The sequence below is a fragment of the Canis lupus genome, chromosome 7 (assembly GCF_011100685.1).
Source record: "Canis lupus familiaris isolate Mischka breed German Shepherd chromosome 7, alternate assembly UU_Cfam_GSD_1.0, whole genome shotgun sequence".
Lineage (NCBI taxonomy): Eukaryota > Metazoa > Chordata > Mammalia > Carnivora > Canidae > Canis > Canis lupus.
The window spans coordinates 29191177-29209079 of NC_049228.1; the positions used below are offsets into that span (position 1 = coordinate 29191177).

General features: G+C 35.9%; 1 protein-coding gene across 5 annotated transcripts in view; it reads left to right on the forward strand.

Annotated features, from left to right (window-relative positions):
- Positions 1–17903, forward strand: part of NME7 (NME/NM23 family member 7) — a 262304-nt gene that overhangs the window by 67326 nt on the left and 177075 nt on the right. For all 5 annotated transcript variants that reach the window (XR_005362112.1, XR_005362115.1, XR_005362114.1 and 2 more), the window contains exons 4-6: positions 4507–4617; positions 8016–8066; positions 10860–11067. Coding sequence is in view for 1 of the 5 variants with exons in the window: in XM_038542605.1 (XP_038398533.1) it covers positions 4507–4617; positions 8016–8066; positions 10860–11067 (370 nt within the window). In the remaining 4 variants the exon portion in view is untranslated. The remainder of the gene's footprint in view (positions 1–4506; positions 4618–8015; positions 8067–10859; positions 11068–17903) is intronic.

Below are 17903 nucleotides of genomic sequence, written 5' to 3' on the forward strand. Positions count from 1 at the left end.
AGCCAGACAAAGGCAACGCTGGCAAGGTTAAGATGCAACTATCATTCTCATTTTTCTGAGACTCCATTTTTCCTTCACTTTTGTACTCATAATTGTTTAGTGTCTAGTCAATTTATTTTTGCTTTAAAAAGTATTTTAAAAATATCTTATCCACTCTTTGTAGTTTTCAGTGGAAGAACTGCTCTGAATAATTTTGCCATTGTTACCAATCCAAAGCTCTGGCTCAGAGCGGTTTCCTCTGAACTACAGGTGCCTTATCTGAGACTATTTTCCTTTATCCATGGGGCAAACACATGCTTTACACTTGCAAAGAAAACATAAAAGAAACCACAAATTTGGCTTTGGGTTGATGTTTTAGAATGGGTTTTCATATGCTTAAGGCTGATATGCATAACTTTTGAAATATTTACATAAATTAATATAAAGTTTACAAATCTATTCCTTTAGGTGGATAGCATTCAAAAAGTCTATAGCACTGGGCTGTCTAGGATGTTTGTTATACAGCATCTTTATCCTGGACATATTTGCTGCAATTTTTGCCCAGAGACTGTTGGTGTATGGAGAACATATTTTTTGCATGGCTCTGTGAAAACTGTTATTTTTCATAATTCTGTGTTCTATCTGAGTTTGGCAAAGGCTGGCCAAACTGTTTTCTCAACTCTCCATTGCTAAGAAGCTCTAATGTAAAATAACATTTTTATATTTTTTCTTTTCTTTTGAGAGCATCTCCTGCTGATCCTACAGTACATGCTCTATGCCTGGTGAGAGGATCACTAAAAGGCAGATCCTCACAGCAGGGGCCCCAGTGAATCACACCTCCTGGTATCCATGTCCTTGTCTAGTCCTTTCTCATTTTGACTCTGGACTTGACCATGTGACTTGCATTGGCCAAAGGGACACCAGCAAATATGTCTCAAGAGGATGCTTGATAAATGGTTGCACATTGGACTTTATGTGGCTATATATGAAGAAACCTGTTGTGGCCTCCTAAGAATGAAAGCCCATGAGGAAAAAGAAGCCTTGCTGTCCCACCTGACCTGCTAGCCACATACAGCTGTGTGAATGATCCCTAGTGAAACCACTGCCCAGTCACCTACAGAATCTTGAGAAATTGTTGTTTTGAGCCACTACATTTTAGGGTGGTTTTGTTCCTGGATAGAGAACAGGTTCCCAAATCAAGTTTGGCCACTCACCACTCAAAAATCAATGCTTCAGAGGCAAGGGATGGTGGGAAAGAAAAGGTTGCTTTATTTAGGAAGCTGACAACCTGAAAAGATGGTGGACTAATTCTCAAAGCCCATCTTCTCTGTCCCGGTGAAGCCACCGGGTCTTAAAGGGGAAGGCACAGGAAATGGTAGAGGTGACATGGAGAACCTGCAGGTTGTCCAAGTGGTTAGCTGTGTCAACATGAACAGACTTGCTGGCATTAGTGGCAGCTGTTTTCAAATGTGGTAAGGCCTTATCTTCTGGGAAAGTCTGGTCCTCCACTTTTCAAGGCCAGCGATCTGCAAATCTCTGGGAAAGTAGGTTAGACCTGCTACAGCCAAGGGACTTAGGTCAGCAAACAAGGAGCGCAGAAACTTGGCCCACGTTAAACCTGTTGGCAGGTTGGTGTGCTGTTCTAATTTGTTATACAGCAATAGAGAACAGTGGCGCTATGAATGTATTTCTGTGGTCCTATTGTTTCTTTGTGTGCTGTCTTCACTTTTAAATGACACACATGATTCTTCATGCCTGTCTTATTTTGTGTATAGAATAAATTTTAATTATTATCTATTGAACAATTAAGCAGTGAGGACATGATAGGCAAATTTATTTAGAGTAATCAGCCCTTTGCCTCCTGTCAGCATTTCAAGAGAAAATGAAATTGTATTTTAAATTGTTTCGTCAGTTTTGTGTTTTCCACGTTGGTTCTTGTTCATAGAAATTGATGACTGCTGCTGTGTTTTATATTTTCTTTAAGAGCTGTGGTTCACAGAGTTTCTTCCAGAGTTTAGCATAAACAATTTAAGGATTAATTTGGTTTATAATATGAGTATAATGTGTTATAATGAGAGTTAAAAGGTGAAGAGTTTTAATTCCATCTTCAATGAAGCTATACAATATAAAATACTGTCAGTGACTCATTTGCTTCAAAATAAAGGAAAGGATTGTCTGGCATAGCTTGTAATAAACAAACTGAGATGAACAATTTTTGTTATTTAAAAGTTTTAAAAGCCAGTCAGGAGTCACATCCAGTGGTAAGTAAAGGTATTTGAATTATATTTTTGTTACATCTTCAGTCATGCCTGTTCTCATAGGGGAAAAAAGCCAGCTATGCTTCTTAGATGGAGTCCTCGAATTAATGCTAGTGTGTCAGAACAACTGGGAATAAAGAAGGGAAAATGACAGGAGTTCTTTATCATAATTTTACATGTTCTATAAACTGAATTTCTCCAACTGATCTGATTTTTATCTTGCATTTGCAAATATTACCCTTGAGGGTTTTGTGATTATGCTCCCTTTTGATAATACTCAGTGTGACATTATTCATGGTGTGGAAAGAGTGCAGACCTGGATGTCTTGTGAGGGGAGTGTTCTATCCTGAAGGCGTGACTGACCCACTGTGTGACTTTTGGCATGTTAGCTCTTTGGGCCTAGTTACTACATCAGTAGAATGAGGGCGTTCAGGTGATCTCCATCACCAAAAATCTACTAATTCTGGGGCTTCATGGTGGGGATAGTGCTTTGCTCCCGTGTATCCTCTTAGAGGAAAGTGTGATTTTAAAAGTTAGCATGATACTCGCCATCTGTATATGTTGCCAGGTAAGAAGACATTTGGTTCTATGTGCATCCCTTGTGCTATGCTTGAGTGTTTAAAGAAGAATTTATAATTATTTCCAAATCAGTGATGCACTGCATAGCATACATTTGTTAAAAGTCAAAGAGACCAAGAATCAAATTCATAATATATTAAATGCAACTTTTTAAAGATTTGTCCTCTTTTTTAAAATGTGTTCTAAGAAACAGAAATATTAAAGACTGCTGTTTTTTAATATGGGGACCAAGAGCAGGGTGCCTTCAAAATGTGCCACTTAGATGGAACTGGAGGGTATTATGCTGAGTGAAGTAATAAGTCCGTCGGAGAAGGACAAACATTATATGGTCTCATTCATTTGGGGAATATAAAAAATAGTGAAAGGGAATAAAGGGGAATGAGAGAAAATGAGTGGGAAATATCAGGGTGACAGGACATGAGAGACTTCTAACTCTGGGAAACGACAAGGGGTAGTGGAAGGGGAGGTGGGAGTGGGGATGAAATGACTGGGTGACGGGCACTGAGGGGGGCACTTGACGGGATGAGCACTGGGTGTTATGCTATATGTTGGCAAATCGAACTCCAATAAAAACATATACAAAAAAAATGTGCCACTTTGATGTATTGATTATTTAAAATAAGAGTTACTAAAGAAACCGCCAGCGGGAGGACACTCAGACTCTCTTCTGTCCTCCTGAACATAGGAAATAAATCTCCCATGTAAAAGGTACTCTCTCTGTAGTAAGAAGTAAAAAGACATCATAAGAGAGAGGAACCTTAAAGCCTACCTAGCTTTAGAAGCAAACCTTGTTACTTTCTAATCTGCTACTTCTGTCCAAATTCTGTTTAGAATTCTTTACTAATTAAAGCTCCTAAACATCTGTTTTTTAGAAAAATATTTTATTTTATTTTTTTAAAATTTTTATTTATTTATGATAGTCACAGAGAGAGAGAGAGAGGCAGAGACACAGGCAGAGGGAGAAGCAGGCTCCATGCACCGGGAGCCCGACGTGGGATTCGATCCCGGGTCTCCAGGATCGCGCCCTGGGCCAAAGGCAGGCGCTAAACTGCTGCGCCACCCAGGGATCCCGAAAAATATTTTATTTTTAAGAAATCTCTATACCTAATGTGGGGCTTACCTCACAGTTTTGAGACAAAGAGTCACAGGCTCTACCGACTGAGCCAGCCAGGCTCTCTACATCTGTTTTTTTTAATCCTGTCAATCCCTCACAAATTTATTGTCTCCCTGTCTAAGAAGTATAAAAACTGCCAGTTTTGGTCATTTATTGGGGTCTCAATTTCATTTTTGGGACTCCATGCACACGTAATAAAACTTTGGATTTTTCTCCTGTTAATCTGTCTCCTGTATGTTTAATTCTTAGTGCAGCTGGAACCACTTAAGAGGTAAAGGAAGTATTTTTCCTTCCCTACATTAATTTGGGCATATTAAACATGACAATTTTAACTTTTTTTTTCACTTTCAGCTTTTATTATTATTTTTAGATTGGGTATATAATTTTTATTTTCCTGGGAAAAATAGTAAGCTTACTTTGTATAAATATTTCAGAGACCTTTAATATACTTATTTTTATGATTCATTTTGATGTTTGATGATCTAGGATGATTATTAAGGGAATTGCCACTGCTTGGGAATTATAAGTAAAAACTGAACTATTTTATTTTCAAACTTATTCTTTATATTCTTACAGAACATTAGCTCTGATTAAACCAGACGCAGTATCAAAAGCTGGAGAAATAATTGAAATGATAAACAAAGCCGGATTTACTATAACCAAACTCAAAATGATGATGCTTTCAAGGTAATTTGTTGATCATTTTCAGTTACATAAAGTCTAGTCCTTCTTCTTTCTTTTTTTTTTTTTCCTTCTTCTTTCTTAAATCATCTTTTATGTTTCATGTCATTGTTTATAATAAAAACATCTCACTGAGTGGCAAAGAATAGAATAGTAATCTTATTAGAATGAGAATACAGTATGATACCAGGTTATTAGATTAATCAATAATGATTGAAGTCTAAGCAAATAGGAATTGTGAGATTGGACCTGCCCCATTATTTATTTATATAAACTCACTATGTGCTAGGGTTTTTAAAAAACACTTTACATATATTAAACTCACAGAACCTTCATAGCAACTTTATGATATAGATGGTTAAAATCTCCATTTCACAGATGAAGAAAATGAAGTGCAGAGAAAATTGTCCAGAGTCATACACCTAGTAAGTAGTGCAGTTACATGCAGTCTGGCTCTAGATTCTGCGCTTTGAAACATAAGCCTCCTGGCTTTCTAGAATATATGTAAACTGAAAGACCTTACATGGGGGAATATTCAAATTAAATATATGTCATTATTGTGGTAAAAGTGAAGGTATTTTGTTAAGGTTCCTAGAGATTAGACTTATAAAAGCTGTATTGACTATCTACCGCTATCCATTCACTGTTCCTTTTCTCCCAGAGCCAAAAATGCAACTGCCCCATATGACACAGACTATGTTAGCTATTATTGTTAGTAGCAGTAATACTAGTGATACTATTATTTAGTGGAACTGAGGTCTTGACCCTTTGTAAGTAGTTAATTGTCTTATTTCTGTGTATATCAAGAATGCTCTCATAGCAGGCTGAATTCTGGAGAAATGACTTTGAATAGTTTTAGTGACATTAAAAATTGTTGATGTCTCTATGCTGCTACTGCTTGATAAATTTGGCATCAAACTCCCCATGATAAAGATGCCCAAGAAAACTTAACTGCTTCCTTAAATTCCTTAATTTTTATAGTACCTCATACATCTCTATTAATATTACTAATATTACTATCAAGTCTTAGATTTTGCCCAACTTAAAAGCTAGTCTTTTACTCTCATGTATGCTAGGCAGAAGATGTGGGACATCTGGATCAGAGATAAAAGACTTTATTGTGGTACTGCAGGCAGGCAGCATGAGCATCATGCTTATGATGGTTCTTCTTGCCTCCATGTCCTGTGGGAATACTATGATATGGATCCACATGTATGTTGTATACATAGTTTGCATCAAAGCTGAGGAGCTTTGAACTTGGGTTATCCACTGTTTCATTAGCAACCATACACAAGACTGCTCTCTGTACTGAAGAGAAACGTGACCTCATCCCTCAAAAGTTGCTCACTGTAAACAAAACTCTGAGAACAGGCTAGGATAAAGGGCAGTTGGGGCTTTGTGTTCTTGATACCCAGTAAGACATGCTAGGAGTCTGGACACCTGTGGAGGAGTGTCTCCCAGGGCTTAAATCTTTGCTAAACTCATTTTCTCAAATGTCAGTTCCTCCCTCATGACAGTATCTGAAAGGCACCAGCTGAGTTCCATCTGAATTTGTACTTCCTAGTTCTTGGATTAGTGCCTGATTCAAGGTAGGCACCAAGTAAATATTTCATGAAGGCATTAAGAGATAAATCTTTGTGGGAGAATAGTTTCTTTATAAAAACACAAGATGTAACAAAACAATAGCAAAAAACTCCCTTTGGTGGTGATGCACATGTTAGTATTTCTCTCCGCCTCGACTTTTTAAGGGAGAAATTGCATAAGGATGATAGGAAAAATTCATGAACTCTCATCTAGATTTCAATTTTGTATGTTGAATAGAGGTAACTATAGGATCAGTGACATGTTAGAGGAAAACAATGAAATGCCTTTAAAAAAAAAGATTTTATTTATTTATTTATGAGAGACACACAGAGAGAGGCAGAGACATAGGCAGAGAGAAGCAGGCTTCCTGCTGGGAGCCCCATGTGGAACTTGATTACAGGACTCCAGTATCACACCCTTTGCTGAAGGCAGATGCTCAGCCACTGAGCCATCCAGGTGTCCCTCAATGAAACACTTTCAATAATTAAAATTTTTCTTTTCATCAACATTAAAGAAAATGTTGAAAAACATGATTTTTTTTCTCTTTAAAGTAGCTCAGCTTTTATGTAACAGGAAGGGAATAAACAGAGATTTGCAGCCAGAGATTTGGGTTCAAACCCCCTCATCCAAGTTATGTAATCATGCTGAATTTCATTATTTTCATATGTAAAATGTAGGAGGTCATACCTATTTCAATATATTATAGTGAGAAATAAAATAATTTAATGTTGGCATAATAGGCCTAGAAACCTGAGTTTTCTTCCCCTCTCATTTCTTGGGATGAATTTTATTTATCATATTTGCATAGTATACTTTCATAATTTCTTCATAGCCAAAGAAAATATTTCAGTATATTTGGTTTGAATAAAAGAATGCCCTGATAGAGTTTATTATGTGGATCCATTTTGTAGTAGGCCTGTAAGATCTTGAAATATTACATACTAAATTTTATTACGCATGAAAGATAATCCTTTGCTAGAGGACACTTGAACTTCTCTGATGTTTTAAAAAGTAGACACATTTGTCACATACTGTGAGCTCAGCTTAAAGTCTATAAAACAGTCCCAAGTTTGAGAGATACCTGATTTGATTAAAAAGTTGTTTAGGCTTTTCAGCTAATCAATTTAAAGGCCATTATCCTTTCAGTGTCTCTGTAGATATTCTTTGTGGGAGTATAGATGCAAAAGATAAATCCCTATTGCCCTTATTAAATTCTGAATATCTCCATGTTACCCTCCCTTTTCTGGTGATATCAGTTAAAACATTTGTTTTTTAATACATTAATAACCAATAAGAATACATTGATATGCTTAACTTGTCAAGCATATCTTAAACACACAAGATCTAAGAGAGAAAACTATAACTATTAAGTTTAAATTCTAGTCTACCCTTTCAAGTTAAAAACCTGAAGAAGAAAGTGACTAATTTTGAATTTGAAGATAGCTTTGCATTTTTTTAATGTAACTTATTTGATATCTAAAGAACAAATAACTCTTATTGGTCAAATGTTAAACTTTGTTTCAAGAATGTTAAAGATGCTGGTGCAAAGGAAGATTGTAGATATGAACGTGAGCAGAAAATGAAATCGTGCCTCTTACATTCATTGTAATTTTACATCTTAATAGATATTCAAGTAGCAAAAAATTTGAAAGGTGGGAGGATTTGAGTAGAATATTTGGTGAAAAGTCATTAATCAGTTTACATACGGATCAAATAAATAGAGGATTTCATCTTTATTTTATTAATGCAAGCAAAAATATTTTAGTAAAATAATTTTTAAGATATAATTCTTACCTGTTGTCATTTTGATTATTTTTCAGGAAAGAAGCAACAGATTTTCATATAGATCATCAGTCAAGGCCCTTTTTAAAGTAGGTGCTGACTTTGGGGCAAGTGGGTTTTCAATGGAGGATATCCCAGAAAACTAAAGAATCGTAGTTTTACAATTCAGAAAGTTTTGACCTGGAAATCATCTGTCAAAAGGACCATAGCAACATCTTGCAGCTGTAGAGAACTGTTTTCTAAGAATTGTTTTTTTCTGTCCTTTTATTAGATTAGGATTTTTATTTCATAATTAAATATCTTAAACTATCATCAGAAGCAAATAGGATAATTTATTTAAATTATAAATGTCAAAAAAAAATTATAAATGTCATAGGTTTCTTTTTAGATTTCAGTAGATTAAAATAGAGTGATAATTATATTTTATGTTAAGTATTTTTTTAATGGTTTTTAAGATTTTTGAGTAATCTCTATACCCAACATGGGGTTTAAACTCACAGCTCTTATGACTGAGCCAGCCACGTGCCCCTGGGTTGAGTGCTTTTGTTGTGCTCTTGGCATTCCTGTGTACATAAAACGATGTTAATGGAACCCTTATTTTTTCACTAATACTTTTGTTCCTTGAAATAGAGCAACTAATATATGTTAGAAACTGATGTTCTAAATATTTGGGATGTATTTAAATTTAAGTGAATATTGTGAAAATTATATTACTATTGACAAAGAAATGCTTACATTTCTAATAAAGAAGGATATTAAGCTGCTATAATAAACATGCTATTTGGTATCCTGCATATGATAGAGTTTTTTAAAATTGTATATGAGAAAATTATTATGTTAGAGATTAGTTTAAATCAAGTAGTATAAAATATTCCCAAGCCTTGTTAGAATATATAATTTTCTTGGAAATTATTCTTTATTGTAGTCTTGCTTTATGTTTATATAACAGTACCTAATTTAATGTCTTATATGTAATTAGCATGCAGTAAATATTTTTAAGATTTTATTTATTTATTCATGAGAGACAGAGAGAGAGAGAGAGAGGCAGAGACACAGGCAGAGGGAGAAGCAGGCTCCATGCAGGGAACCTGATGTGGGACTCAATCCCTGGTCTCCAGGATCATGCCCTGGTCTCTAGGATCACGCCCTGGGCCATAGGCGGCGCTAAACCATTGAGGCACCCAGGCTGCCCGCATGCAGTAAATTTTATTAAATGAATGAATTAACTAGTTTTCTGGTATTAATGAAAGACACAACAAAAGATGTAGCTACAGTTGTTGGAGGTAGTCTCATAAAGCAGTATTTTTTATGATGAGGCACTACATTCTCTGCATTATTACATGCCACACTCAGGTCATAGGCTTAGTCTACTATGTGTTTGAGAAATCTGTATTAACAGGACATTAGGTTATAAGTTTCTTGAGGCAAGGATATCGCTGAATATTCTGATTTGTAGTAGGTAATTGTTAAGTGCTTATTGAATGGATAAACATGGATTTGTTCTCTTGATTTTGATTCCTTAAATCTATTTTTTTCCTTTTTTTTTTTTCTGCTAAGGCCTAGCAGAATATGTATGAAGAGGTCATGTGGGCCTTTTAGAATGGAGGTTATGAATACTTCTTTGTACATCCTGTTTTTTAGAAATCCTCTTCAAAATGAATTGAAATTATTTAAAAGTATGGAAGGGAGTCAATGATTGATATAAAATAATCAAGAATTAATAGGTATAAAAGGGTCATACTGTGTGATTTTCTCCAGGAGAATCCTGTCCTCTCTTATAGCTTGGATGAGAGAGAAGCATAGGCTTACTTTAAAAAGTATTCTGTCCCTGCCTAACACTGTGGGAGGAATGGTGTTACTTATTTCACGGTTAAATTTGTCACCGTTGCCTTGTGCATGTACAGAAGTGGCAGAGGGAAATGAACTGTTGCTTTTCATGGCTTGGGTTACTGTGACTCAGTGCTGGATTTTTAAAAAAATTTTCATTTATTTATTTATGAGAGATACAGAGACAGAGGCAGAGACGCAGGCAGAGGGAGAAGCAGGCTCCATGCAGGGAGCCTGATGCGGGACTTAATCCTGGGGCTCCAGGATCAGTCCCTGAGCCGAAGGCAGGCGCTAAACCGCTGAGCCACCCAGAGATCCCCAATGCTGGATTTTTAATCAAGAACCTGTATGTATTCTTTAATAACTTGAGATAAGAATATCCCAGAGTAGCTTTTATAGGATATTTTTTCATAAATATCAAATATAAATATCAAAAATAAAAGGATATTTTCCCAAGACCTATTAATGTCTGTTTTTTCTTTATCACTAAGACCAACTCAGTGTTTATTGACTGAACATTTCTGACATTCTTTGAATTCTAATCTACACAAAAATAAATTCTAACTGTAAATATAAGACCACTCTCATCATTTTCTCTATTATGCAATTTTATGTAACTTCAGTGGTAAACCACATGAAAATAAAAAGGAATTTCCTTCTGTACCTTTCAGAGCAATGGGAAAAGCATTAATCAGTAATATGCATTTTAAGTCACTGAAGTAGCCTTAAATTCAATGAAACACTGATTTCTTTCTTTCTTTCTTTCTTTCTTTCTTTCTTTCTTTCTTTCTTTCTTTCTTTCTTTCTTTCTTTTTTTTTTTTGGTAATGGTAAATGATTTGGCAATGCTAGTGATCTGTAGTGACTCAGACTACCACAAGACACTCAACTTATGAAAATTTTATTTTGCCAATGCATATCTCACTATATCTGGTAGTTCTGAGATCATAATATTAATGTGTGTGTTGAAATACTCTAATTGTAATATATCCTTATTAACAGAGATACGAGGTTGACAGAAAAATGAAGCAAATCAAGCTTTTATCTATTTTGTAGTGAGCTTATCCAGTTTATTACAAGTGGTCCTACTATTGCCATGGAGATTTTAAGAGATGATGCTATATGTGAGTGGAAAAGGCTACTTGGACCCGCGAACTCTGGTATGGCACGTACAGATGCTCCTGGAAGCCTGAGAGCCCTCTTTGGAACAGACGGCATAAGAAATGCAGCTCATGGCCCTGATTCTTTTGCTTCTGCTGCCAGAGTAAGGTGTTTTAAAATATTTTAATTCTGTTTTTGTTTTTGTTAGATGTTTTATGTCAGAGTAAAGCATATCTGTCATGGCTGACTTCGGGTAGGTTATACAGATGATCAAGGAGTAGAGAAAACCTTTGACCCTTTGCCTAGGATTAAAGTGTTTCAATAATATGTTTCTTTTGTGAACTGGTAACCTGGTCATGGTCAAGATAAGTGTTCTCCAGTTAAAATACTTGTCATCTCAGTTTACATTCCAAAGTCATTTAAATTATTCAGGCTCATCAATGTTTGAATTACTGACTTAATGTGAGACCAGCTTATGGATAGTAAATATTCAGAAAGGAAACATCATTTAATATATTTTATTTTTGACTCAGATCTAACACTATCTTCAAGTTTAACATCCTTTTCCTGTACAGAGCTAGTGTTCATGAAAAAGTCTTTATGCTTCCTACAATTATTTCTTATTTTTAAGTCCATATAAATAAGGTGTAATACTGGGTTTATGCTGATGTTGATTTGATGAAGTTGCAAGTTTATTCTTAGCATCACAACAAGTTTCTCATCTGATGTAAGATGGCTTTTAGTCTGGTCATGCTTTCGTTAAAATAATATTAGACAGTTTTTTAATAATTGAATTTTCCTTACAGTTCCATCAAAAGATCCTTTCAGCAATTCCTTCAAATTAGACTTTGAATCTGATTGTTGTGGTCTAGGTCACTGTTATATTTTATTTGTACTACTGCAAAATAGTAGTAATTCTTCTAATTCTCTTTTCCTCTTCCTTTTCCTCTTATACTCAATTTATAAAAATTTTACCTTGCCCACATAAAATTAACTAGGCCAAGAGTGATCTTTTAAAAACAAATAAGATTAAAAATTCAATTATTAAAGACTCCTCAGTGAATTTTTATTTCTTTTATAATAGAATCACAAGCTTCCAGAGCTTCACCTGATCTGATTCCCATCTGTTTCTCCAAATTTATCTCCAAGTAGTGTCTCCCTTATTCACTGTATCCCAGGTTCACTGACCATCTTACTATTCCTTGAAGAGTGTATTTTTGCCTGGTCATTCAGTTAACAGGAAAGGAGGCAGAATAATTGAGTGGGAGTGAGGGAAAGAGGGGCTGATGAGGTCACAGAAATAGGGGAGATAGCACATGGTTTTGTAGGCCATGGTAGTATTTTTGGCTTTTTCTCTGAGGAAAACTGGGAGGTATTGCAGGGTTTTAAGTGGAGGACTGATATATTTCACTTGGTATATAAAAGGGCCACCCTAGCTACTGCAATGAGAATAGACTGTAGAGGATTAGAGTAGCAACAGGGAACCCAGTTAAGAGGCTCTTAGGATAATCCAGGGAGATGATAGCCTGCACCAGGATGGAAGCAGTGAGAGGAGTATAGAGATACATTTTAAAATGCTTTTAATGGTTGAAGGTCAAATGAGCAAGATCTCCTTCCAGATTGAATGTAGAATATGAGAAAAAGAGAGAGCAAGGATTACTCCACAAAGTTCTTGGCCTGAACAACTAAAAGGCTATAATTTGCCTAACCTGAAATAAGGAAAACTATGGCTAGAGTCAGTGTAGATGGAAGCTCAGGAGTTACATTTTGGACATTGCAGACTTAACATGCATGTTAGTTATCAAAGTAGAGAAATGGTAAGTAAAAAATCTGGTTATGCGAGTTTGGAGTTGGGGAGGGAAGTCTGAACTAGTGTCATAATATGGGGTCACTGGCACCTGGATGGTATCAGAGTCATGAGACTGGTTGAGATTACCTGGGAGAGACTACTTATAAAGAAGAAAAGAGAACAAAGATGGAGCCTTTCTGTTCTAGTAAAAGGCTGAAGAGCAGCAAAGGAGATAGAGAAGGAGCCATCAGTGAAGTAGAAGGAAAAAACTCAGACCTAATTATGTTCTGGAGGCCAAGTGAGGAAAGTATTTTAAAGAGAGAGAATGATCAGTGGGGTCAAATGAGGCAGATCTATCAGGAAAGAGGGGAGGCCGAGAATTGACTATTGGACTTTACACTACAGAATCATTGTAGAAGTTGGTAAAAGATGGAAGAATCGAGGCAAAGTCCTGCTGGAGTGGATTTAAAAGAAAATTGGAGACAGCAGATATAGAAGCTTTTTTGAGGAGTTTTGATGCAAGTTGAGAAAAGAAATAAGGTGGTAGATATGAGGAAAAGCAGGGTCTTTTTTTTTTTTTTAAGAAGAGAAGAATTACAGATGTGAAAAATTGAAGATGTAGGAAAAAGAGGGAGACTTAGTGGTACAATGTCATTGATTAGGTGAGAAGGAATGGAAATTAGAGCACAGACTGCACATTGGTGCAGGGATAGTCATCTGGCACAACAAATGGGAAGGCAGATTATGTCTATGTAGATGCTTATTCTGATTGATTCACTTTTAATAAGACAGGAGAGAGCAAGGTCAAAAACAGCAGAAGTGAGGATAAGGGACAAGGTGTTTATTGGTTTGAAGAGAGAAAAGATGTAAAATAATGATCAAAAAGACTAGGAACCTTTAATCTGTGGAATCTGATACTGTCTCTGGATAGATAGTGCCAGAGTTGAGTTGATTTCTTAGATACCTTGCTGGTGTCTGAGAATTGCTTTGGTGTTCTGTGTGAGTAACCCCTCCCCACATTGGAATTGTGTCTGGAACACCTAAAAGACATATTTTTATTGGATATTAATATAGGTTGTATATATTTAATACTGTTGATGCTGAAAATAAGTGGGTTCAGAAATGTAAGGGAGGGTTTATACTTTAATAAAGATAAAGCTAGTCTTGTCTTAAGTATATATGTTTGTATGTTTCTATGTTTGCACATATATAATGTGCTAAGGTTTAGAAAAATGCATATCTGCAAATACAGTTTACATAATGATTTTTTTCTTCTTTTTGTAGTGGAGAAGCTTCTGCAGAGTTAGCAGGGCATGATCTGCCCTGCTTCTGTTTAGGTCCTATTATTTTAGTGTGTGATTTGTTTGATCCTTTATCCTAAAGAAATGTCTTAAACATAATTTTTTCGATTTTGTACACTTAAATTTTTTAGCTCTTTCTGACATTCATCCCTGAAATATCCCATTGTTATGAACCTTTTAGGATATACCTTTTCTTAGCTCTTGTCTTGGGAGGAGTATTGTGGACATCACATTATCTGACTAGCTATCAAAGAGAAATTCTCTTGCTGGAACACACAGCATACATGAGGAAGTGGGGACAGTGCATGTAAATAAAAAATTGAAAAACATCATACAAGCATCCCCAAATAGTCTCTCCTTGATCTTAAATTCCTATTAGTTACTATTTAATCCTCTTTTCTGTCTTATCCAGACTATATTCACCATTTTCTCTTCTTCATTTGCCTTTGACTACTCATTGAGAGCAGTCACTACAATTTGGCTTCATCCTTTCATTCCACTGACATCATTTTGGCTAAGGAAAATTGTTCATTTCTTTTGTATCTTTCCAGTCAGAACCCTAGTAGAGTTTTTCATGAAACCTAATGAAATTCTTGCATAGAAGAGCCAAAAGAGCCACGGAAATTTTGAAGGAGAGTATTGGTGATAAGATGGCTAATTTATGCAATAGGAAGCCTTTTATAAAGCTTTAGTAGGAAAAGCAGTATGATATTGGCATGGGAGTAGACAACTATGTCATTGTAATAGCCCAAGTGCTCAAGAAATGACTGAGCATATCAAGTGGCAAGTGTGAGGAGAAACTAGAACCTATGCCATACACTGTTGATGAGAATTTCAAATGGTAGAGTCACTTTGGAGAACAAGTTGGCAGTTAACTAAAAAACTAAACATATTACCTACCCTATGATCCAACCATTCTTAAGTATTTTCCTAGGAGAAATGAAAGCAAATATCAACACAAAGACTTATACAGAACAGTTTTGTTCATAGCAACCTTATTTGTGATATCCAAAAACTGGAGATAACCCAAATGTCCAAGAGAAGAGTGAATAAACAAATCATATTAACACATGTAATAGTATTTGGCAATAAAAAGGAATGAAATATTGATATGCACTATAGTGGATGAATCTCTAATCTTGCTAAGTGAAAGAAGCTGGACAAAAGAGCACATACTGTATAACTTAAGTAAAATTGTTAATTCATCATGATGGAAAACAGATCATTGGTTACAGGGCCAACTTATTAATGGTAATGAAGGTAATGGTGATGGTTAAAAGTGGGGGAGGCAGGGAGAGGCAGAAGAAAGGGATTACCCAAAAGAAGGAGGGGTGACTGATATGTTTAGTATCTTGATTGTGGTGATGTTTTCACAAGAATAAACCAATCTCAAAACTCATCAAATTATATCCTTTAAATATATTCAGTTTAAAGTATGTTAATTGTACTTCAACAAAACCTAAGAAGCAGTAACAACAACTCTGCTCAACTATTAGCAATTTCTTGGTTCTGTGTGAGGTATCCTTCCTTGATGCTTGCTTCATACCTACTGCATACCTCTATTATTCACCGTATTTTAAAAGTATTTGTGGTTATGTTTACTCTCCTAGTAGACTGAATTCCTTGAGGATATCCATCCAATTCATTATCATACCTCCAGAATCTAGGTCACTGGTATTCAGATAAGTTTTGGAATTCAAAACAACAACAAACCTTATGTTTATTGAGTGCTCGCTCTGTGGCAGGCACTGTTCCAGACACTTTAGTATCTCATTTAATTCTCACAATCTCCTGTACAGTTGCTATATCATCCCAATTTGCCCGGAACTGAGACTCAATGAATTTAAGGACCTTGGCCTCATGATGACTTGAGCTGAGGCACTTTTGGCTCCACAGCCCCGTGCTCAACCATCAGCCACCACTGTGTATGCTGAAAGTGGCAGCCTATCTTGTTTTAAACATTACAGTCTTTTAGAATACGGAAGTAATAGAAACGCTTTCAGAGAATTTGGAAATAGAGAAAAGAAAGTTTGGCATTACTAATCCTGCCATTGATGATTATAGTTTATGGCATATTCTGTCCAGCTCATTCCCTTGATCATTTATATAATTTACAAACTAAATGCCATATACATGAATTTTATTTAATTGGATTCCTTTTTTCACTGAATATAACATTTTACATGTTACCAGATTACTGTCATAAGAGTAAACTTCAGTGGGTGCAGACTGTTTTACTGTATGATTATAACATGATTTATTTAAACATCCTTTTACTTATGGACATTTTGTTAGGTTCTCAGTTGTTTTTATTTGTAAATAAGGGTGCATCATGAAGCTAAGTATAAAACTGAAACTAAGTCTTGTGGCTTCGTATTTTACTTCTTAATTTTTAAAAAAAGATTTTATTTATTCGTGAGAAATAGAGGCGCAGAGACACAGGCAGAGGGAGAAGCAGGCTCCATGTAGGGAGCCCGATGCAGGAGTCGATCCCAGGACCCCAGGATCACACTCTAAGCCAAAGGTAGATGCTCAACCACTGAGCCACCCAGGCATCCTTTATTTCTTAATCTTTTAGATTTTCTGAGAACAGATTTCTTACTTGATGTTGGAGTATGTAGAAAGTTCAATATTTTCATGTTTTAGTCTGGGGCATTTACAAAAATAACATTTATTTTAAGTTACTATGGGGATGCTGGGTGGCTCAGCAGTTGAGCATCTGCCTTTGGCTCAGGGCATGGTCTGGGAGTTCAGGGATGGGGATTTGGGGATCTAGTCCCGCACTGGGCTCCTTGTGGGGAGCCTGCTTCTCCCTCTGTCTATGTCTCTGCCTTCTCTCTGTGTCTCTCATGAATAAATAAATAGTCTTAAAAAATTACTATGTAAAAGTTTTGGAGAAACTTTTAACTGGCAACCATTTAGTGATACTGTTTTTTTTTAATTTTTTAAAAATTTTTATTTATTTATGGTAGTCACATACACACACACAGAGAGAGAGGCAGAGACACAGGCAGAGGGAGAAGCAGGCTTCATGCACTGGGAGCCCGACGTGGGATTCGATCCCAGGTCTCCAGGATCGTGCCCTGGGCCAAAGGCAGGTGCCAAACCGCTGCGCCACCCAGGGATCCCTAGTGATACTTTTATTATGGTAATTGAAGATAGGAATGTAGAGTAGTCAGATGTTTTTGTGAGTACCATGGATCTTAGGTGAGGTTTGTGAAACAGTGCAACTGTATACTTTACAATTTGTTAAATAAAATATAGTAAAAAAAAGTTGAAGATTCCATGAGCCTTTATTTTCAGGGAAAGTTCCATATCTCTATCTTTCCCTGGTAGGTAGTTTAGGAACATAAAAAAAAAAGGCTAAGAGTAATAGCAAGGACTCTTGGAAGGAGAGGAGCTTTGTGCAGTATGTTTAAGCAGCTCAAATCACAAAGGGATATGAACATTTTTTTATGCAACTTTACATTTATTGTGTGAAGTCTTTAAAGTAGTTGCCATAACAATGACCTAGTAGAAGTGCTCTTGCAAATGTTAGTTTAGATTGATAATTGGGATAGGATAACCTACGCAGGGAGAAAGAGAAAGGCATAAAATAGAATTACTCACTTTCACGGAGAAGGTATATTTAAGTAAAACTTTTATATTCCTTGCCTTAAATATACATTTATTCAGCATATGTAAATGAGTACTTGGAAAGCTGGCATTTTCATATTTAAAAGTTGAGGAAGAAAAGAAATGGAAGTTGAGACCAAAATAATTGGCCCCAATAATTGGTTAAAACTAGAGGCAGAACAACTGAGCACAGCTTCTCTACTTTTGAAAGCCAGAGGACGGAAAAAGTTTGCGACTTTGGAACCAGTATGACCTGGTTTTGAATACTGACTTTGTCACTTGCTAACTTGTAAG